This window comes from Cyanistes caeruleus, chromosome 2 (assembly GCF_971803275.1).
Source record: "Cyanistes caeruleus chromosome 2, bCyaCae1.hap1.1, whole genome shotgun sequence".
Classification (NCBI taxonomy): Eukaryota; Metazoa; Chordata; class Aves; order Passeriformes; family Paridae; genus Cyanistes; species Cyanistes caeruleus.
In genome coordinates, this window is record NC_141702.1 from 116523227 (window position 1) to 116546427 (window position 23201).

General features: G+C 42.4%; 1 protein-coding gene across 7 annotated transcripts in view; it reads right to left on the minus strand.

Moving 5' to 3' along the window:
• Positions 1–23201, minus strand: part of PLCB1 (phospholipase C beta 1) — a 378787-nt gene that overhangs the window by 45706 nt on the left and 309880 nt on the right. For all 7 annotated transcript variants that reach the window (XM_086873629.1, XM_086873646.1, XM_086873622.1 and 4 more), the window contains 8 exons: positions 20998–21130; positions 20136–20189; positions 19403–19622; positions 16115–16295; positions 13937–14013; positions 13757–13846; positions 11576–11633; positions 10489–10575 (listed from right to left, as the gene is read on the minus strand). In XM_086873629.1, the coding sequence (XP_086729755.1) occupies positions 10489–10575; positions 11576–11633; positions 13757–13846; positions 13937–14013; positions 16115–16295; positions 19403–19622; positions 20136–20189; positions 20998–21130 (900 nt within the window). The remainder of the gene's footprint in view (positions 1–10488; positions 10576–11575; positions 11634–13756; positions 13847–13936; positions 14014–16114; positions 16296–19402; positions 19623–20135; positions 20190–20997; positions 21131–23201) is intronic.

Below are 23201 nucleotides of genomic sequence, written 5' to 3' on the forward strand. Positions count from 1 at the left end.
CCCAATGCTTCTGTGCCCAGGATGCTCAGCCTGGGCTCTGCCTAAGGAGACTCAGTCATCTCCTGTGCAGTGAGAAAGTGACCCAGGCACTCTGAAATGGGCTGATCTGCATTAGGCAGCTCCCTGTCTCTGCAACTGGAGCTGTTCCACACCTGGAGCATTTCCCATCCATCTTTGTAACCTGTGCATCATCTCTTTTATCTGATGGAAGCTTTCAGAACGAGTCCCACATTGCCAGTCAAGCTCACAAATATGCAGACCACGTCATGGCAGCTCTTTAACACCTCTCCCCTTCAGGCTGCTCCTTCAAACGCTGTTTCATCTGAGAGAGACACCGTTCCCACAGGTACTTGGAGATACTCCTTGAAATTTAATAGCAGCAAGTGATGGCAAAGAGGAAGGAGTATGAGAGGTGTAAGTAAATAAAAAAAGAAAAGTAGAAAGAGGATGAGAAAGAAACCACCTACTGTGAAAAGAAGCTTGATGCAAGGTGGAGAAGGACAAGTAGGGAGCAGGTGAAATGGGGGAAAGTGGGGAGATAGAAAAAATGAGAAATAAAAAAGGCTGAGAGACCTCCTTCCATTGTCAGCAGGGTAATATTAAGCCTGACAACCTTCTTCAGAGAACAACTTTATTTCTCTAAACCTGAGGCCAATCTGGAGAGCTGTAAAGTTCATTGAATGAACCAAGGCTGAGATTTTCTGTCCCATACTCAACAGGCTTAAAAAGGATTCTTCTATCACATGAACATCAAAACTGCTTTTTCTTTCAATTCTTTTAAGGAGGAAGGCAAGAAGAACAGAATTCACGAACTTTCACCACCCTCATGACTCCACAAACTCAGAAGATTTTGTCACAATGTTAAAAGACAATGTAAAAAAGTTTAAATTTTGCCTTGACCACTCCAGAGCCAGGTTCTGTATCAAACCACGTCTGGATAAATCCTCCCCTTCCCAGGCACATCCATTATTCCACACAAAGCTTGCAGACCTCTGGGTCTTCACAAAAGAGATCATTTGCAGCTACAGAACTGCAGTTTAGGTGCTTAGTCACACTCCACATTCTCTTGGCAAAACCTCCTTCCAAACAGGGGCTGAATAATGGGAATTTACTGAGTCACTCCAGTCCAACCTATGGACTGTCATCATCACCCACAGCTCCTGGATTATGCAACTGCAGCAACCCTGTGGAACTCCTCTGTTAGAAAATGCTGATTTGTTGCAAGTGAGTCACAGGAGAAATGTAATGAAAAGTAATCCTTCCAGGGAACATCTTTCCCAGCTATTCTGCTACTGACTCCAGAGGGCTGCCAGACCCTTGAAAGCTCACCCACGCAGCACAGGAAACAATGTGGAAACAGGGCTGAAATGTTTCCCTGCCACTTTCTCTCCCTTTTGGATGTGCAGGGCTTTTCTTCTCTTACCAAGCTCAGTACTCTTAACCTCCTGGGGAAGAGACTGCCTCACAAAAAGCCAGCATTTTCTTCTTATTTTTGTTGTTTCTAGAAAGAAAAATCCTTCCCTGAAATAGGCTATACATGATCTTTAATACACTCTTTAAATCAGGTATACTTTTGAAACTCTGATTTTGTTATTTCTGTTACCCTTTCTAGCAGCATATTTATCATCCTAAAAGGTCTCAGTGTAAGATGAACCCATCACCCACCTTGCCATGACTGTACAGTTAAAGCAAGTTGCAGCAGTCCCTCCTGTGCAGACACCGAGCATTATTTCCATCAGTGCCTCTGCTTTGCAGGGTGATTCTGCACAAAAACATTGTCACTCTCCTGACAAATGACTTGCATACAGAAAGCCATTCGTACACTGCAAGCTTTGCAGACCACTGATTTTATTTCTCTCTTCATTAAAGAACACATTTTTCCCCCCATTTAATGCATTTTAAAGCATCTCTCTAATGAGTTCACATACTAAACATTAATATTTCTTTCAACACTTTTCCATTAGCTGTGTCAAACTGAATCTCATGTCATTTGTCATGTTGCACTGAGGCTCTGATAATTAAGAAATGTGTTGCTGCTGTTGCTGCAATGATGAGCACAGCTGTACAGGAGTGTTTGGTGGTGCCTCTGTGGCGTTTCTGGCTCGGTCTGAGAGCAATGAGCGTGTACACGGTGCTGTGTGTGCACTGTGCAATGTCTCTGGGTGCTGCCATGCATTCCAAACACTCTATCTATGCACACCCCATGCATAATTCAGCCTGTGCTTTATCATGGATTTTCCTGGAGTGCCAACCTAGCTCATGAAGAGGGGAAGGGCAGTCAACAGCTTGTGGTGCCCTGTTGCTCCCTGAGATTTAGCATGCAAAGCACTTGCCTTTGCAGAATCACAAATATTTCCACAGCACAGACCTCTCTGGGCAGGTTTAAATATTGCAGTCTAAGCTAAACATCCTGACACAAAACATTTGCAGTCCCTGGCTTCTTAAATTTTTTAGCATCACTTTTGGTTGTTTTCTCCTCAGAGACCACAATGCTAACACACCAGTTAGCTCTGTGCTCTCTCTGTGCTCTCTGCTCTCTCACAGGCAGTTCTACCTGGCCACCTGTCCCCACTCTGGGAATTTTTTGCCGTGGAAAGCAATAAATGTGGAACCACAGGGAGTGCAGGAGGGGGTGACAGGGGTGCAGGGACTGAGGACAGCTGGCATTGAGCCCTGACCCCAACAAAGGAGCTCTGTGGATGGGAAGAGAAGGGGACGGTGCAGGGGGAAGTGTTTGAGAGGCCACAGAGAACAGGTAAGGAGCCTTTCAGTGCTCCACTGCTCATTCCAGGGTGGCATTTTCTTGTCATCCTTAACCACCTACAGTACCTAGAGCAGCATCTTCGACAGGGAAAACATGCTCTCTCTAGAATGTCATCATCCTGAACTCAACTTTGCAGAAAGAAGCTATATATTGATTTTTCACACCCTTTCCCCAGTTCTATCTTCAGTCTATGGAGAGACACACTGCACTCTTCTCTGCATAGGAAGCTCACTTGTTTTCAGAGGGATCAGCTATTCACAAATGTGAAAATTAGAACTTAGGTCTGCTTATGGAAATTGTATTTCTCCAGAGCAGCTGTGGATGCCCCATCCCTGGGAGACTTCAGGACCAGGTTGGATGGAGCTCTGAGCAACCTGGGATAGTGGGAGGTGTCCCTGCCCATGGCAGGGGGTTGGAACTGGATGGTCTTTAGGGCCCCTTCCAACCCAAATTATTCTGCGATTCTATGTTACAAAGGGGAAAAAAAGGCACTTTATACTTTTTGGTTTTTATACTTTACTACACAGCTGATCATTTGAATAGCAGTTAATTACTTCACTTTTCTCTCTTTACCTGATCTGCTTTCTGACTCAAATGAAGAATTAGAGGAGCAGTGCAGCATTGTAAAATCTGTTCCCCTACAAATGAAGCAATTCCCTTGTTTTAACAAGTGGGTTTGTTTGCACGTGGGGTTGTTCTGGTTGCTGGTGGTTCCTCCAGCTCCAAGGAAACTGGGTCTGTTCCCTGAGATTGATGGATTCTCACAGCCCTGGGCTGCCATGAGCTGGGAACACACATTTTTTATCTGCATAATGGTAAATAACGACCCCTTTATTGCTCATTAGTCACACACAGTTGGGCTCATCTGTGCTGCCATCCAGCACCTCCAGGACGTGCAGAAGCCAACAGGGGGAGGGAGGAGCAGGGAGGACACGCTGCTTGTGCTGCCATGGCTGCAGTTGGATGCAAAGCTGGATTCCAGGCTGGATTCCAGCACCTGGGCCGGTGGGAGGTGTCCCAGCCCATGGCAGGGCTGGAACGAGGTGGTTCAAGGCCTTTTCCAACCCAAACCGTCCTCTCAGCCCTGCAGTGTCCCAAGGTGGGACTGTCCCAGTGCAGCTGCCCCTTCTGCTGAGAGCAGCAAACCTGGGGATGCCACCTCTGGACATGGGGAGTTCCCTCTGCTTTCCTCCTGCCACCTGGAGCTCCTGAGCAGCAGGGACCTCTCTCAGCGCTGGCTCTGTCACACAAAGCTGGACACGGGTGGGGGACAGCTGGGAATGCAGGACAGTCCCAGCTCCGCTTTGGATTTCACCTGTTTTTGCATCAGGAAGGCAAATGAATCAACTCATCAGAGTGGGCTGATGAGAAATGTGCTTACCTGAGACAGGTAGAACGCAGAATAGATTCACTTTGCAAATTAGAAAAAAGCCTGAATCAGTGAAGTTTCTTTTTTTGCAGGAAGAATTCTCCCACAAACAATTGTGCCTTTTTAAAAAAATCATTTTCTGCAAGCTCCTTTGTCCACAGAGAGTAGCTGGATTCTAAAAATCACTATTCTTAAGAAAAAACAGCACCACCACCCTCACAGCTCTAATTTATTAGCATGTTATCCAGGAAGATCTCAGTAACCTTCACAAATCAGGTCTGGCTGCCACATGCCCTCCATTATGGACCTCACTAATATCTTTAAATCGCCAGCGACACTGGTAACTTGATAATGTTCCTTCTGATTTACACTACTGCAAAACTGAAACAAGTTTGCCCTTTTAAGTAATTTATTTCCCCTTTTATTGCAGCTCCAGAGCAAACCCAAGATCTTCTCTGGCTTCCAGTAGAATGACCCATGTGTGAAAAATATCTCCCTCTATCAATAAACCCCAATTAAAATTTATCAATTCTTCCATGTGTCCCATTCATCAAAGCATTTCATTACATTTACATTCTTCCTACAAAGAGCTTGTGACATTTTTATTTAAAATAAAGTTATATCAGAATTCAACACAAAAAAATCAAAAAGAATTTTGCCTATTCACACTGGAAATGTGATGCTGTTGATTTAAAAGTTCATGTTTCCAAGAACACGTACATGTAAGAGTTATGCTGAAGACATTCAATTAACACAATAAATATCAACTCAAATTGTTAGATGTATCTTTTGTGACCTGATACCCATTTCTCACACTGCAACGTTTATTGTGCTGGAAAAAAATTAACAACCATTTTCAAATGCGGATTTGTGAAGAAGAATGCCAAAAAGCAAGGCCCAAATTGAAAATAATCCTTTGAGTATCCTATTATTGGACTGAATTCTTTTGATCTCAGGCCTGTGATGTGTCAGTCACTTCAGAGAACTTAAGGAAGTTTTACTGGTATGAAATTGGCATAGGATAAAGGTCAGCCTATTTATTTTTAATGACTGAAGTTAGATTATTTACTACTCGTTTTACAGGCTGAAAGTGCATTCTGCAGTATTTATTCCATTGGAAGAAACAGAAAAAAAGGGACCACCCTAATTTTTTTTCCCCAAATTATACTCTGCAATTGGGGGCAGCTTAGCAACTGCACCAATACAAGATTTAAATCCCACCAGGGCATTGGCTGTTCAAAGTTTGAGCTGACTGTCACTTGGGGCTGGATGCTGAGAGGTGCTGAGCAAAGAGCCAAGATCCTGCAGGGAAAGGGACACAGATACCACATCCCAAAATTTACACACAAACTCTGACCCAGAAGTGGGAAGATGCCAGATCAAGTCACAGGAAGATTTGTAAATATCACTCCGTGTTTTGTTTTTTTTGTTGTTGTTTTAAATATTCCTTTTAAATATTTCTTGGTCACTGAAGCTATGAAAATTCCATTCATTTCTCTGCTGTTGCCTACTTAATGAGGTAGACAAACATTTTATTATTCCCCTCTGATGAATACACAAGCACCAAAACCCAGAGCTGAACAGAGAAACAAACAGTAAATTATTTCAATCCTCTTAATTCTCTGCTTTTTTGGCAGAAATGCTGTAAGTCATTTTAGCTTAGCAGCCACAGATGGAAGACAGATTTCTTTTTAAACTTTGGAAATGTTAAAGCTGAATGAACTAACAAAAGACATTTTTACCTAAAGAAAGGGAAAATAAATGAAAAACTTTTCAAATATTACACTGGCTGTCAGATAATTTTCATGGGTTTTTTTGCCATGATTCTGAATACTAATTTTTTTGGGAGGACAACTTTCCCCCGTCCAATCGAAATGCAGGCAAGTCCCATGAATCCCAATAAACTGAAATAACCTTTTCCTCCAAACTCCTTCCCCAAAATTCTTGAAGAGTTGCCTGTGGTTGAACTGGAATGCATCTGGAAGTGTTTGAATTAAGTGCAGCTTGCCCAAAAGACAGCTTGGCTTCCTGCAGAGGTGTCAAGGATAAAAAGAGGATTGTGGTGGACAGAGCATTGTTGCTGTGAGTTAACAGGGAGCTGAAGCGACGCTGGAATACTCATCAAAGTTCCTAAGGGCTGCTTCCTTCCAGATGGGCAGAGAGTGGCTCTGAGGGCAGCTGAAATATCTTCTAGAAGTGTTAAAATATCTTCTAGAAGAGCTGCAGGACACATTTGCTGTTTGACCCTCCTGCAGGGAACAGCTCCATTTACCTCAACAACATCACCTGCACCAGGTGATCACAGAGTTTCACCTAAAGCACCAAAGCTGCAGCCCTGGAGTTACGAGAGGCTCTACTGCTGTAAAAAATCAGCATCTTGTTCATTTTGCTCTGCAACTTGAATATGTGTCATTCTGTGCCTACATCAATTTTTCAGGTACACTGTTAGTGTTAATTTTTGATTGGATGTGGAAGTGTCAACTCCCACGGGGTACAATTAATAACACATGCCAAACTGGGAGATAATAAATGTAGGAAAGTGATGCATCAGATGCTTGTATTTTCCATTATCAAGAACAGATTTATGGTTTTTAAAAATTATTTTCATTACACTTTTTGAGGAGAAAAAGGAATTTCATACCTTAAGGCTGTATATTCTCTTTATTGACTTGAAAAACCACAGAGGTGCAATGCCTAGAATAAAGTCTGCCTCACTGGTGGTGCCTCTGTAGATGTGTTGGATCTTTTCCCACAAAGCCCCACCCTGAACTGTTCCATTTTCCACATCCCTCCAGGAGCCCAGACCACCTGGCAGGCCTTTGGCTACGCTGGGGGTGTGCAGAGCAGATCAGCTGTGGGCAAAAACACGGGCTGCAAACTGAGGAACCACATGAGTTACACCTTCCTTGACAGCTGGGGCTGTAAGAACATGGTCCACTGGAGCCAAAAAAATCCTGACAACTCAGCTGAGAGCAGGAGCTGAGGGCAAGAGCACAGGAGTGTCAGTATTACACTGAGCTCTAAGTGTAGCTCTGACCCACAAGCGTGAGTAACAAAGTCTCATTGATTCCAATTAGAGAAGGCTTGGGTCTATTTACTGTAACTGAGTCGATTCTCAGAAAAATAATTAATTCCTTGTCATGTCTCACGTGTATTGATTTTGTAATTACAACGGAATTGGAGGCAAGGGTGCAGGGGGAAGGAAATGCACTTGATTTGTGTTTAATTTGATGCACAAGCTGTCAAGGACAAAGCGATTGAGACGCCGTGGCCATGCCCAGCCTGGATGCTCTCTGTGCTCAGATGCCGTGTGCCAGACGTGCTGGAGTGCAGGATCCAAAATCACAGCCTGCTCTGACATAATGCAGTGCACAGAGCTGGCTGGCTGCAGCAGCCTCCACAGCAGGCAGGAGAGATGCCCAGGGGGAAGAAGATAAGGACAGGACAAGATGAATGTCTATCAGTGACTAAGAGGAGCAGACAAAGCAGTAGGATGGGAGAGAAAGAAAATACAAGTTGTTGCTGATAATAGAGCTGCCAGTAGATAATGCAAGGAAAAACAAGGAGTGAGAGAAAAGAAAATACAATATGGCCTTGCTTGGTAATGATGCTGTTAGGAAAAACCAACAGGAGGGAATCAACTTTGTTTCCCATATAATTTCACTAAAATGGCAAGTTAGGGAGCTTTTACCCAGAGGCAAGTCAGCATTTGACTTCTTAACAGGTGACAGTCTCCTTTCCCAGACATGTTTGTGGGAGCAGCTGGCCTGCTCCACACACACAGATCTGATTGGAACATTCAGTTTCTGTACCATCACAAAGATATTGTCATTACCCACACAGACACACAACCACCTCTTGGGCTCACTAAAGCCAATGCCTGCCCTGATCCCTGCAGGACCACAGGAAGCTTTTTCCAGCCTTTTGCCTAAAAGTACCATTTCAGGAAGTCTCCAAATCTCATAGGAGCAAAAAAGCTTTTTCTTATACAATAGCCCTGCAAAGGAAAGCTGCAAAACAGTCTCACATCCAAACACTAGAAAGAAATGATATATATGAGGGGAGAGGCAGAGCTTAGGGGTGTAAATCAGTCCTGAGTTAAGTACTTTCAGCTAACCATGTGGTATTTTAAACAAAATGAAACAAAAAAGCCTCCAGGACAGGGAACTATTCTGCATCCAGTTTGTGCAGTTTCTAAAACCTGTTACCTAAAATGACAGCACTCAAAGGCAAATCTTCTCCTGGTGCCCTACCCACACCACAGGAGAGGATGCTGCAAACTCAGATTTTGAGAAAAGCCAAGAAAATGTGAGAGGTTGTGGCAGTGTGTTGGCAGCACTCGGTGACACGATATCCTCCTGGCTGGAAAAGAGCTCTGAGCAAAGTCAGAACACAACAAACTGTGAGGCACTAATAAATAACCAAAAGGCAGTGATGGATGACAGCAGATCTGTCTCCAGTGGAATTATTGGTGAGAATACTGAAAATTCTTTCCCTCTTAATATATTAAACTCTTTGTTTGGGGCCGAGTTGATGCTGCCAGAGAAGTCTTTTAACACAGCCAGCATAAATTTCAGTGGGTGTTTGAAGCAGGAGAGCCTGGGTTGTTGAAAAAGCAGCCCCCAGAAAGGCTGCTGCCTGCAGAAAACACATCAGCCCTGCTCAGCTGGGAAATCATTTGATCTATTTAATATCATCCACCCCGTCACTGAGGAGGCAAATATGGGTATGAAATATGGACACGGAGCAAAACATAAAAAGAGACTTAATAAAATGAGTAATTATGTTTTCCCTAAACCCTCTCATGCAAGCAGGAGGCACATACCATCATAAATTCAGCACAGTGCCCGTTTCAGTGTGTGGGAAAGGGAAAAGGCCCTGGAGCCAGGCCCTGTGAGCACATCCCTGCGAGGAGGGATGGACAGGGCAGGGTGAGGAGCTGGAACTGCGGCCAGAGGCAGGATGAGATGGGAATCTGGAGCTGCTCTGTGCCCTCACACTGGGCAGAGAGAGAACTGATGAAAGAGTCAAACATGGCTGGCACAGCGCCTTTCAAAATTCAGCTCAAGTCCTCAGTGACAAATTTCCAGTGCTTTAAGCTACATCAATAAATTAAAATAAAAAATAAACTAAAAAGAACGAAGGACACAGCGAAACAGAATAATAGAGTACCCAAGGATCAAGGAAAAGCTGGTGCTAGAAGCACTAACTGATTATTCTTTGGCATTTTAAATTCCAGTGTTTAAACTGCAATTCACAAGCCTGCTAAACTCATGATCCTACAGCACCAAACATAAAAATATGTATCCTATTTACACCCAAATGCCCACAACACCAAAAAGTTCCAGCTTATTTCTAAGCACGTTTTAAAAAGATGAGTAGAAAACTGGAAACACAAACATTTTTATTTTCCCAAACTATTGTAAACTTCTGGCTATTCAGCCCTTAGCCTAATTTACTGTCTTCTACTACTACTTCACAGAGATGACATGACAACAGTGACTAACTCACAGCCAGTGATAGAATTCAAGCTGTAACACAGGCACAGAAACATTGGGACTGTGGACACAGACAAGGAATGAGAACTGAAGCCAAGGACACACGTTTGAGCAAGAGCAGAAAAAATTAAAGCAGACATGACACAGTGGGCTGTGAAGAATTACACTTGGATATGAACCCTGCTGAAAACAAGTCTCCCTCCATATGGAAGTCTGACTATACCTAGGTCTTCCTACAGGAAAATCAGGTACAAATGCAGGACTCTGAACCTTCTCCATTGAAGTTGGTGGCAAAATTTTCACCAGCTCCACTTGGAGCAAGAGTGAGCCCCCAGGCTTAAGGATCAAAACATGCATTTCAAAATATTATGTAGATGCAGTGAATAAAATCAAACAGAGGAAATCCAGCAAGCAATGTAGACTATAAAGCACCATTATTGTGAAAAAGCTGGTTGTTTCCCAGAGAGATCCATCCTGGTGGATAGTCAGCAGGACCTGGGGGCAGCATGCTAAGGAGATATCTCTCTTTCCTTTCAATGGGAACTGTGTTTTGCTTCTGTGCAGCTCAGGCACAGGGGAGGGAAGGGCACACTCTGCTGGTCACAGCACCTTTTACACTGACAGCTTTTGAACAACCTGAGTGCTGAAAATAACCCTCATCCCACGCCATCTGGAGCTGAGGTGGTGCCCACACCAGGCTGCTGCTGACTTCTCTCCCCCTGAGTGTCAGTGAGGGTGGCTCTGATGCTGTCAGTGGATTGATTCTCTCATGTTTAAACATCAGCCTACCTGCTGCAAGAGCTCTCTCTCCTGAAGGACAATTTTACCAGTGTAACATATGGTCAAAAACTCTTTACCTTAGGCTTTTCATCCAGTATTTGCTGACGAATCTCCTTGTGTTTTTCTACAAGTTTCTCCTGCCTTTTACTCTGAGCATCTTCTAGCTGTCAGAAAAGAGCAGAGAATCTTTTTGCATGGGTTGCACATCCTCACTCTCCCACCTCCTCACCCACAAACATTCCATCCGTCAAAATTAAAGTGTTCTCATCAAAACTAAGAACAATTCCAATATAAAATTACACAATTACACACCACTAAGCACAACTGTTCAGCAGTTGGGTGTGGACATATCAGATTTCACATCATGTAAGATTCAGGACCAGAAATGTCTAAAGACTTCCTGCAGACTTCTAATGTTATTAAATCATAAATTTTGGGATTCACTTAATAATGCACTTAATAATTCTTACTTCTTTACATAAATGTCAAACTATCATATGCACTCAGACACAAAACCTGCTTAGTTTACTAATTCTTTAGGTTGCTTCCTAAATCAAGGTTCTTCTAAGCAAGAATGGGCCAACTTTTGAACCTATCTTTGCATTGAAATTAAGAGGAGAATTCAATGGCTGCACACATTCCATAGTGATTTTATACTCCAAAGCACTGCAGTGCATGATTTTAGCCTGATGTGAGCCACTTGCAGCTTCAGAAAAGCTAACAACTGTAATGGAATTCTTTAATTTGTGTTTACAGAACTCACAGAATGCTTTTTACATTTCAGTAACTATACAAATGCAATTGAAGTTAAAATATACTCTGCAATTAAATGTTCATTGACTTTCCTTATGCAATCTTTGCATTTGTGACACAGCAATCCCATTAAAAAATGGGTGCATTTTCCATGAATACACACAGGATATTCAGAGATGAAATTGTATTAAAATCATCCCTCCTCAGCACCATCCCCCAAACGCTAACAATCAATGAGGAGCTGTCTGAAAACCCAGTTTAACTGGAATGTGAAGTCACTGCATCTGCTAAAAGTCAGCAGGTGTGGAATCTTTATGCTGAAGCTCAGAATCTGCAGTTGAGTATCATCTAATAGATGAGAGGTGACATTTTCTCCCCCCAGATGCAGCACAAGCCCCTGGCCTGACGTACCCTCTTTATGTACTGCACCACCTCCTGGATGTAGGACCGGATCATTTCCGTCTTCTCCCTGGGGGAAGCATCCACCGGTTATTCGAGTCAGTGAGATCACACCAATGCCTTTTAACTCCCTGCAACCCTCTGCCTAATCAAGGCCATCTTTAAGCATTTGTCTAATTAACTTCTCGGCACTCCCTGAATGCATCCCCGAACCAGGCTGCACCTTTATTGAGCGAAGGGCTCTGCCCTCCCCGTGACCTGCACAACATCCCCCTGCTCTTCCCCAAGGGGCTTTTCCTACAGGATAATGCCGTGTTTTCCAAGTGCTGGTGGTGTTCCCACAGTCCCAAATGTCAGCCTGGGAGCTGCAGAGCCCTGAGCAGAGGCACAGTGCCACGGTGTGGCAGAGGAGCAGCCTCTGCCAGAGCAGGCACTGCTGGTGACAGCCCCCCCGGGAGTGAACTCAGGGGGAATTGAACTTTATGTCACGCTCTGAGAGTTATTTGGTAACCATCAGTCAAAGACTGAACACAAAAACCCACAGAGGGGTAAAAATGCACATAAAATAATGATTTTTGGCTACTTCAGTTGATCAGTTTCAGGCCAGTTACTCCAAATCCTGATTGCCTCAGCCAAGACCAGTGAGCTGTTCCTCAGGTGGCACTAAAATTAAGAGGATTTAGGCAAGGCCTGGCTGGGTGTAAAAAAATTAAATAAGAACAATTAATATTAATATTAATCTGTGTAATATTCCTTCCCAAACTTGTGCAAAAGCCTTAGATGAACAAGAGTAGCCAAAGTGATTCAAAAGGGATTCACTGAAGGTCTCACACCTCTCTGCCCTGCTCCCGAAGAGAGGACAAGCTGTGCCACTGACAGGGGAAAGCTGACTTCCCCATGGAGTTCCCATCTCATCTCTTTCAAGGGCTCTTTGAAAAGCCTGACAGAGGAAAGTCTTTGGGAAAAATGAGAAAAAGAAAGAAAGGGGAAGAGAAAAGAACTGGTACTTGTCTGTCCCTGAGCCTTTCTCACTAGTGCCTCATTTACCTCTCAGCAAATCATTTCCTACTGCAATTGATTTTTACTGCTGCAGCATTTCCATAATGGCCAACTCCTTTTTTCTAATATTAATTCCATGCCCTCTGAACAGCTCTAACTATATTAAGTATTTCTCCCTCTTTTTCATAATAAATTTTTCTCATTTTTTTTTTTATAGATTGTTTATTGAAATTTTTAATGATTGATTCTTAAACTACCTGAAACACTTCACTGTGTGTGTCTGATTTCCTTTCAGTGTTACCAAACACAGATTCTCTCTCTTGAGAGGCTCCAAAACCTGTGTAAACCCTTTTACCTACAGAAAACCAAACACAGTTGTGCCTTTGTTACGTGGTAAAACTCAAACATTAGAGGGTTTCTTTTTTTGTTTTGTTTTGTTTGTTCCTCTTGTATTTTTAACTGCTCTAAAGTAAAGACTGGTAACAAGAATAGCAGTGCAAGATTAAAATGCTCCATTTTCTTTTTGAGCTGCTTGCCAAAACAAATGAAAGAGGACAAACAAACCTAGATAGTGTGCCCTTGGGAAGAACATAATCAACTTGCACAACTGCAGTTTGTGCTGTCTGGGGGTGCATAAATGGAATTAGTATTGCTGTGCCTGCACAGGGATGCTGCACCCTCAGAGCTCAGCTTTCCCCTGTCTCCCCCACCAAGTGTCACTGGTGCAGGATCATTAGCAGTGACTGAGGGGAGTTTATCCCAAAAACAGAGTAAACCTCAGCCTGGTGCTGCCATTGCTTCTGGAGAGCAGCTTTAATAGAGTTAAGAGGAAAAGACAGCTCACAAATAGAAACCCTAGTTAAAATGAAGTCCAGCCCTGCAGGAACAGGAGCATTAAGGCTATTGGCACTCAGAGGAACGCTGCCTGGATGAACAGCATTTTGGAGAACTGCTTCATAAAGTGTTCCCAGGAACAAACCCACTCCACACTGCAGCACCTCTGGTGCTGGCCCAGGCTCTCCCTGCTCACAGAACAGGAGATTGGATTAGCCCCAGGAAATGAAATTATTATCAGGGAAAGGACTCTGGTGAGGTCTGACTAAAGGCTGCCTTGGATTTAGGGTCGAGACCTTCCTTTGATTTACCAGCTGTGAAAAATCTTGTATAGGGATGTGAATCTGGGAATATACTTACTCTTCCATTTGATTTTTATCCTTGGACTTTGCTTCTGTGATCTTCTCCTGTCTCTTCTTGTCCATTTTTTTCTTCAGTTCTTTCTTTTCTCTAAAGTATAAAATATAAAGGGAAGTTCAAAAAGTATCTCAACAAATCCCACAAGGAGCAGCAATCAATGATAAAGGGAACAGCACTTACTTTTCACATGTTTCTTTCAGTTTCTTTAGCTGGTTGTTCTGACACTCCTCTGCTACATCTGTCAGCTTCTGAATTAGCTAGAAAAAATCCCGAGAAATAAAAATATGTATTTCCAGCTAAACATCATAGAGGCAAATTTCCTCAAAAGTCTGCAGCAGGCATGAAAGTGTTACACCATTCCCAGATTAATCACCAGTGATCAAAAGCCAGTAAACATTATTATCAGTGTAAACACATTATTAACTTGTGGATTTCAGCCAGAATGGTGCATATCCAACTCACACAGAAACTGCTGCCTCTCTGTACACCAAGGTAATTCAGTTTCACAATATTAAATATAAAACCAAAATATATTTCAAGTGTTTTACCTTTGCTAGGAATGAAAATGCCTGTGAAAAATCATAAGGGGTCACAAATTGAATTTACACAATGCTAATTGCCAACTGAATTCCTGTGTCACTGAATACACAGGTTTTACTGTGAGGGTTAAAAACATTCCTCTTGTAATGAGGATTATTACAAGGAATGGTTTGGATTTTGGAGTGGTCAGGGGGATGTTGAAAATCAGGCATGACAGCTATGAAAGCCAAGCACAAAGAAGCATAACCTACATTTTGGTCACAGAATGAACAAAGCTCTGAGCCATTGGTTTGAAATCTGCTGTGGGTTCAATCTCCTTTGTGCTCAAGCCAGTAACAAAAGGCACACCCGTGGTGGGGATGCTGACAGCAGAGGAGTCCTGGGGAGGGCTCCTGTGCCAGCTCAGTGAACAGTGAATAAAGTGGCAAATGGGACCCATTTGGTTTGATCACCCTTCTAGGTTAAGTCTGATTTTGTAAAATCACCCTCTCAGGTTGATGAGCCAGGAATGTATAACAAGGCATGGTCTGATCCAACATTTCATTCCTTAGATAAAAGTAGAAAGGTAGATAAAAGTAGAAAGTTACAATAGGCTCCCCTCTAAAAGAAAGCCATCAGAATCTCTCAGCTGAAAGGCAAATTTTAATTGGAATATTAACTCCTCACAGCTCAGAGGGAAAACTGCCTGAAGGTTCTGTGCTAAAAAATGAATTTACTGTGCCACCACCTAACAGAATAATGCCAGAAATGTATCTTTGCTTTGAGAAATGCTATTTCCCATTTTGCAATGAGAAACAAGTTACCTCATGAGATAATCCCAACGATGTGGGTCTAAAATGTTTGTTTTATAAAAATTCAGATCTCTGAGATGCAGCCACCAGCTGTTACTGGGATGGGGACTGTCCCCCTGTGGTGCAGGTAACTGTGCTCATACCACACACCCACCCTGGAGCAGCTGGGACTCACACAGGGATGGGGATAAACATCACAGCTCTGTGCTGTGACCCATGGAAATCAGTCTGTGCAGGGGCCTTGCTGAGCAATATCCACACACAAATCACTCCTCTGTTCTGCTCTTCTTGGCTGGCAGGGCAGAGGAGACAAATCACTTCACCCAACAGGAGAAGGCAAAACATCAGGTAATAGAAAAAACTGCAAGAGGGGGTTATATGGAGTTGAGAAACAGCTTGCATGCCCATAACACCCTTTAAAAATGTTCATTTCTGCCTACAAACATCCATTAGCATCAGCTTCCATCTGCCCAAGCTCCTCTATTTCAGCTCAGAGGGCCTATGATCCTGCTGTAGTTGTCAGCCAAACTCCAGCTGTAAAAACAAAGCTGACTTGGACCAAGGAATGCAAAATATTTCTTTACCATATACAGAGTATGTCCTGCATCCCCTTAAAGCACTCATCTGCCACAGGAACACTCTTTGGCACAACCCTCTGTCCTGGGGAAAGTTTGAAATTTTCATGGTGTTTCAATTTATTTTCTGGCTACTCCTGGCCCCTTGTGTGTTGCAGGTTTGAAAAAGTGGCAGAACAAAACAGGAACATCATCCAAAAGCTGCAGTAAAACCAGAGTTACGTAACCAGAGGTGGCAAGAATCCTGTTGCCTTTGTGCCTTCCACCCAAAGCCTTCCAAGCTGTTGGAAGTGTTAGTGACAAAGTGACACAACAGCCCCTCGAAGCTGCAGCAGAACACAGGCAAGTGAAGCTCTGGAAGGGACTCCAAGAAGAAGGAAGCCCCTGTAAATGAGAATTTGATCCAGTGCTGTCAGTGCTCACTCACCCTGAGCTCGACACCACAAACCTACCAGCTTGATGTGCTCCCGTTTCTGGTACTTCTCACTGTAATACTGCTCCTGCCTGAGGTTCAGCAGCTGCTGCTGCTGCTTCTCCTTCAGCTCCACCAGCTTCTGGGTCATCTCGGAGTCCAGAGCAGCCAGCTCCTGCTCAATGGTGGAAGAGCTGTGGTCGGGGCTGCTCGTCTCAGACCTGCAAGGACACAGCACCCCCCGAGGGTCTCAGTCACCAGCACCTACACACTGCCTTTATTATTTAAATTTGCCTTTTTAAGTCAGATATTTGTAAGTAATCCATTTCTAAGTTCTTCAGCACCACACACAGAGCAAGAAGTGATTTTAGCCCTAGTAAGTTCAATAATTTAATGAAAAAGAAATTATTAATGATTTATTTATGGGATGGCTACAGCTTTTAAACCTCATTTCACTGACCCACCAGGGTGGTGTCAACCAGACTTAGTATGAGTGAGCTGCAAAACAACTGCCAAGATTTCCCATGAACAGCTGCTCATGGAACTTGTTTACCCACTTCCACACACAACTTGAACTTCAAAGCTGCAGAGCCTTCAGCAGAAAGGGTGAACACTGAGTATTTTGGAAACCGAGTCATCCTTGCACGCACTCAGCAATAAATTTAAAAGCTTAACGTTACATCTGCAGTTACCAAATGCTTCACGTGGCAGGAACATCCCTTTATTTGGTGTTTTCTCCCCCCTGCAGGAAATGCCATGCATAGCACACACAGAAAAGAGCTCCATGGGCTGCTGACTTCAGACACCAGTGGGGAGCAAACCTCAGACAGGCAACTCCCAGGAGGAAAACACAATAAGGAAGCTAAAAAGCAACACTAAGGAACTGTTTGGGTCTGTTTTACTCTTTCTTAAGACAGAAGGAAGGTTAGATGTGACTGTGAAAGGAGATATGATGACACTAAACCTCCCAAGAGAAAAACAGGCAGCAAACCCAGTATCGCTCTCAGGCCAGCACTAAACCAAAGCCAAGGAAAATACATTAAAAAAAATAAGATTATGCTGTGTCCCTGCTCTGCTGCTGTGTTTACTGCCATGCTCAGGTGCTAAATCAGTTGCCTGGGAAACGTCAGAACAGCGCAGGAGATGGACAAAACAACAAAACCTTGAACAGGGAGGGCTGACACAGGGAGAAAAATGAGTTGGCTCCTCAGAAATGTGCTGAGATTACAATGCAGAGAACTGGCTCTGCCTTTCTTCGCTCTCCCAGGTTCAAGTGTGCAGCTGCTGTCACTTAGAGTTACTTCACCTGAAAAAATGTGATCCTGCTTTCATCCGTCCGAGGACACGAATCCCAAGGTAGCCTCCTTTTATTTCTTGTATTTTTATTGTATTTGAATATTCTGCTAAGAGGTTAAGTGGTGTCAGTGTGATGGGAGAGGGTAATTTAAACATTATAGAGCCAGAAGACAGCATTAATGAATATTACAGTCAGCATATTATGCCATTACACAACATATATTTTAAAGCTGACATTTCTCTTGCATTTCTGGAAAAATGAAATCAGGCCTATTTCTAAACACTGGCTGAAATCCTGGCTGTTTTTTATGGGACATGATCATTAAAGAAACTTCAGAGCAACACCAACAAAACACTTGTGCATGTGTATAAATAAATATTTCAAACTTCCTGTAGACAATGGCTTTACTGAATCTTGGCTTAATTTTAGACAAGGGCATAAAGCAGAGATTGCTCCTGACCAGAGACAACACATTTTTGTGGCCATCTGATACAGGGACTCCTGTGAAGTCATGATTTATACTTTGCAGTTACAGGCAAATAGTGTCAGCAATAATTTAAGCTGATAAAATCCCTTCTCCTTGGGATGCAGTGATCTGTTAGAAGTCTGCTGTTTGAGATAATATGTATTTGCAAGCTTGAAAATCCTTGAAAACATATTCGTGCCTTTTTTAAAATTTAACCTCCAGACTTGTCTGTTTCTGCATATAAAGCTTCACATCTGTGACGCCACTGTGGCAGCTCCACGTAGGAGACTGCAGGGTTTTACTGCCTGACATCATCAGTGGTTTGCAGTCAGATCACAACACAGTAAAAAAACCTCAAATCCCTTTTTGCTCAAAAACAAATGAGTCATTTTATTTATTCAGCTTGATTTTCTCTTTAAATGTGAATAGGAGGAAAGACAGAAATGTGCTGTTGTTTTGCCTGCCACTGTCTGTCACACACTTTGGTGATGGAAAACACTGCAGATAAAATATCCCTGTGCTTGCAGTTGACAGCCAGTCATTAAAGGGAGTTTGTTACAGAACCTGGAAGCCTGAAAACTGGCAACAGTGAAAGCCAGCAGAACACAGATATATTGTGAGTGTCAACCTATTATTAAGCTCAATGACATTCTGTCATCAGGAAAGCAGAAATGAATAAGCTCCTGCCCAGGGACAAGTTATGGCCTGAGTCCCAGTCACTTGCATTTAGAGGTACCATCAACAAGGTTGGCAGCCAGAGCAGGCTTGCAGTTTTTTTCTCTGATCATCTTCTACCAAAAAGTAATTTTTTTTAAAAAAAGTTCATTCACTATCATCATATTGAAGAACTGCAGCTACATCAATTTCTTGTAAAAGTTAAGAGGATAAGCTTTTGTGCTTATCTAGTTACTTTAAAAAATAAATGATGTAAGACAAAAAGGATGCACCAATGGAAGAAATCAAAGTTCAGTTGCAAGATTATCTGACTTGGATTGGCTCTGTGTGTGCATATGCTTTGCAGGAGTTATGAATTGATCTTTATTAACCTACAGTTCCTTACATTAAGAACAAGGCAATAACTGTGGAAAGCTTAGCAAGAATTCACTGTAGCCTTTGCATTTCAAACTGATAAAAATAAATAATAAATAAATAAAAATAAATAATTAACAAATAAATAATATAAAAATTGTTTCAGGACAGAGAAAGAGACAGGGTGGTGCAAGACTTGGAAAGAGAAAGCACAGAAGGGGTGTTCATGCAGAGGCAAAGCCAGGCAATCATTAAGGGATCCCCAAGGGGTCTGGATCAATCATCATTCAAGCAGAAGTCAGATGTTTATAATCTCCAGGTGCTTCTTTCCCCTAATTCTATATCTGATGCCTTCTACTGTGGCCTGAGTTTTTCCAAGGCTCTAACTCAGAGCCAATGCTCTCATCCCCCATTAACCTGCTGCTTTTGATTTTTTTCTGTGCTCTGTCACCTCCATATGATTTCTCTAGTGTAAAAGAAGGCCTGAGTAAAGGTCTCCAGCAGCACACTGATGAGGCAGGCTGTGTTTCACCCACCTTTTCTTGCTGTCCCTTTTTGCAGTTTTCTCTAGCACTGCTCTCCGCCGCAGGTAGTCGTTCTGGATCTCGTTGTACTTTGCCGTGTGCTCTTTGATAAGGTCGGTGGTTTTCTTGTGGTGCCTCTTCACCAGGTCCTTCATTTCCTTGTAGTGCTTCTTCTGAAGTTTAACAAAGGATTTCTGTTGTTTTAGCTCCTCAATGGTCTGTGCTTCCACTTCTGCAATGATAACAACAAAAGCCTCTTCAATTTTCCAGCAGTGCAGGATTTCAGTCAGAGGAGCCAGGGATTGCCATGAGCAGGAATGAAAGAAATCCTGCTTGTTTACTGTGGGTAAAGGAAAATTGGCATGAACTGAAGTAGTGTTACCTGAAATAAGCTAACTGGCTTGAAAGCACTGGGATAAAATGGTTCCACTCTTACTCACTACATTCAGAACAAATTTAGCTTCTGTTCTCACAATAATGCTGCTCTTTTTCCTGTGTTAGATGGTAACTTGGTACTTGTGAAATGACAACAATTTCAACAATTCCCTGCTGGCACCCATCCCATGAAATGTGCACAAACATTGCTTACTTCAAACCCGAGGAAGAGCACTTGGCTTGCACATTTTCCAGGAGTTACTGCACTTCTAATTACTGGAAGAAATGCCGGGTGGCCTGTTTCATAAAAAAGATGTTTTTCTTGACAAAAAGCTTATAATTCATGCAGTGTAACCTGTGCAATTGTTACCTGTGAGGACACTCTGGATAAGATCTTCTGTCTTTGCAGGTGCTTTCACGGAACCTAGAGGTAAAAGAGATGTTTAATTCCAATTCTTTTAAAAGAACAGCCCTGACTGTGCTGCTTGACTGAGTGTTACACAGGACATACCCTGACATGGGCAGTTATTAATCACTAGAGAAAATACATCTTTGGAGCAGGAGAGGAGCAACATGGGAAACATCAGCCCTCTGGCCCAACACAGAAAGGTGACCTTCCAAAAACCCACCTGAGCTGTGTTGTTTTACTGATAAGGAGGATTGAACACCCTGATACCACTCACATGAGTCACATAAGTGGCATTAGGCTGACAGTACAACTACATTACATGTTATGATGTCACTGCAAAATCCCTGCACACAGGATGAATCCAGCTCCTTGGAAGTCACTCAGATCCTTGCCTATAGAGTCATAAAATTATAAAAATTGTGTTTTACAAACATTTGCTTTAGGAGGTGTGTCAATACAAGAAGTGCCTAAGACTGTTTTGTGTGTGGAGTAAGATGTCACTACGTGCATGAATTAGGTAGAGTTGTAAAAACAGTTCCAAGAGGTTTCTGCACTTGCAACAACAACAAAAAGCCCCAGCATGTTTTCTTGCTTGTAATGAATTTTAGTTTCACCACTAATGCTACTGTTAAGTAGAAGATATTTGGAGCAGAGAAAAGTGGTGGGAAAATTTCTACATCTTTTAGACAAAACAAACACACACAACTTCCCACCTTTGTTCTTTAAACACAAAGCACTTGAAAAAATATTATCCAGACATATTTTTAAAAAATGAGGCTTTTTTTTTTTTCTTTCCCTTTCTTCTGTTGCTTGTATTTTTTACCTGGTGCTGGCTGGCTGTGGACAACCTGAGTTGCTGGTTTCGGTGTGAGGGAGGCAGTGAAATTTACCCCATTTTCTGCTGGTGTTGGCCTGGGTTCATTGTTAGCTTCAGATGGTGCATCCCCGTGGTCAATCTGAAATCACATGATAATTCACATTATTCTTCCCAATTAATAGACTAAATCTATCTGCAGGTCCAGTTTAGCCTGGTTCTTAAATGTAAAATTCTGCAGATGTTGTATCTAAAAATCATTTTAAAATAAAACAACAGAAGAAGACATCCTCAAGAGCTGTGGTAACCCAGGTGGCTCATTTGTGCAGGGTAAATTTCAAGAAGAAATGGAGCACATATTATTCTGAAAAAAGTATTTTAAGCAGATATAACTCATCAGGGACATTTTTTAGTACAATTTATATTAGCTGCACCAGATGTGAAGGCTGTATTTCATTGAAGAGCCATAAAATCTTTCCAGAAATACCGTAGGTGCTGGCAGGAGAATGCTCCTCCAATCCCTGCTGTGAACAAAACGTGTACACGAGATTACTTTTAAATTTCATAGATACACACAGCACTATCATTATTCACCATTCTCACAAAACAGGAACATCCTTCTGACTCCCAAGATCTTATATTCTTGTAACTACACTCCAAGGATAATGTATAAACAGTACCTCCATTCTGCTGCATGAACACATCTGTGGTATCCAAATATTTAAGCATTTTCCACAATCTTTTCTTTCTCTCCAGTCTCCTAAAGGCTCAGGCTTGCAGCGTGCACTGTACTACACAGTGAACATCTGAAATTGTCCCTGTGACCATCAGGTTTTAAGCAGGCACCTGGCACTCAGCAAACAGAAGGTCATTCAAAGCAATTTTTATTTTGAAATGGCCAGGCCCTGCTTCCTGCTGTCCCTGCGAGGGGCCCGTTGCCATGGTGTCTCAGGGAAGTTTTGGATTTGTTCCTTCAGCTGCTTCCATCTCCTTCTTTGATGGTAATCACATTACATGCAGAGGCAGGATACCACAGTTGGGTTTTTTTTTGCCCCGTGATTACTCCACACTTGCAAAATATCAGCCTGTGCTGCATCAATAGAGGCAAAATAGATTTTGATCCAACTGTTTTGTGCTGCTCCTGCTGCTGGTTTCCTTCAGCCTGGCCCTGATACTACACTATAAATTGCAAAACAATTCCTGTCTCAACAGCCTCATTCCTACCAGAATTACAGGAGAGAAATACTGTAGGCAGAAACATGATGCAATTGAAAACCAGTGCCAACAACTTCATTTATATCAAGCAGGAATGAATGCAATAAAATATGGAAAAACCTCATTTAGCCAACATTTGTAACAGAGGAACAATGTGACAGGCAAAAGCTGCAGCTGTGACACACGCAGATGTGGTTATCCTTGCAGTTCTCCTCAGGCTGCAGTTCATTAGTTTAATAAAAACAATGTTTGCTAGACAGATCATCAACATTTAATACAAATAAAGCCAGAATTCCCAACTTCTGGCAGTTCTGTGCCTCATTGCATGGGAAGTGGGTATCATCTTCTTTTGAGACCTGGTTTTTATGTGCTGTGAAATGCTGCATCACAGCTTGTTGAGGAACTATTAATATAACCTGTCAGTTTGGGACATAAAACATCTGTTTTCAGAAACTGAAGCAGAAATGTGAGACATGATCACAAACTGAATAAGGAATAATTTTCACTACATCAAGCAATCTAATCTCATCTCATCTCATTAAAAACCACTTTTTCTTCCCATAATTCATCACACTATGCCAAAAGAATGTTAAAATAAACATGATTTTTCCTTTAAAAAAAAAAAGGATTTTTCCTTTTAGGCTGTTTTAAAAACATGATGTAATCCAGCCTTCTAATTTACAGTTTTAATATTCACATAAACTGCTTTCTATTTCACATTGCCATGTCTCTTGCAATACAGTGCATTTACTAAGTAGAGAGATCCATACCCACAGAGGAATCTAGATGGTCTATTTTTATTTCTACAGAGAAAAGGAGCTACTTTCAGTCTGGGATTAGTTCTTACCAAGGAATTCTCTGCAAATTCCTTTGGATTGTTCCTCCTGTCTGTAAAGGACACTTGGCAGGGGAAGAGAGGACAACCGTCACTACCTGCATGCTCTTAGAGATTTACAGTGTGTTCATTGAAAGGTACAAAACTCACACTGCAGACATTC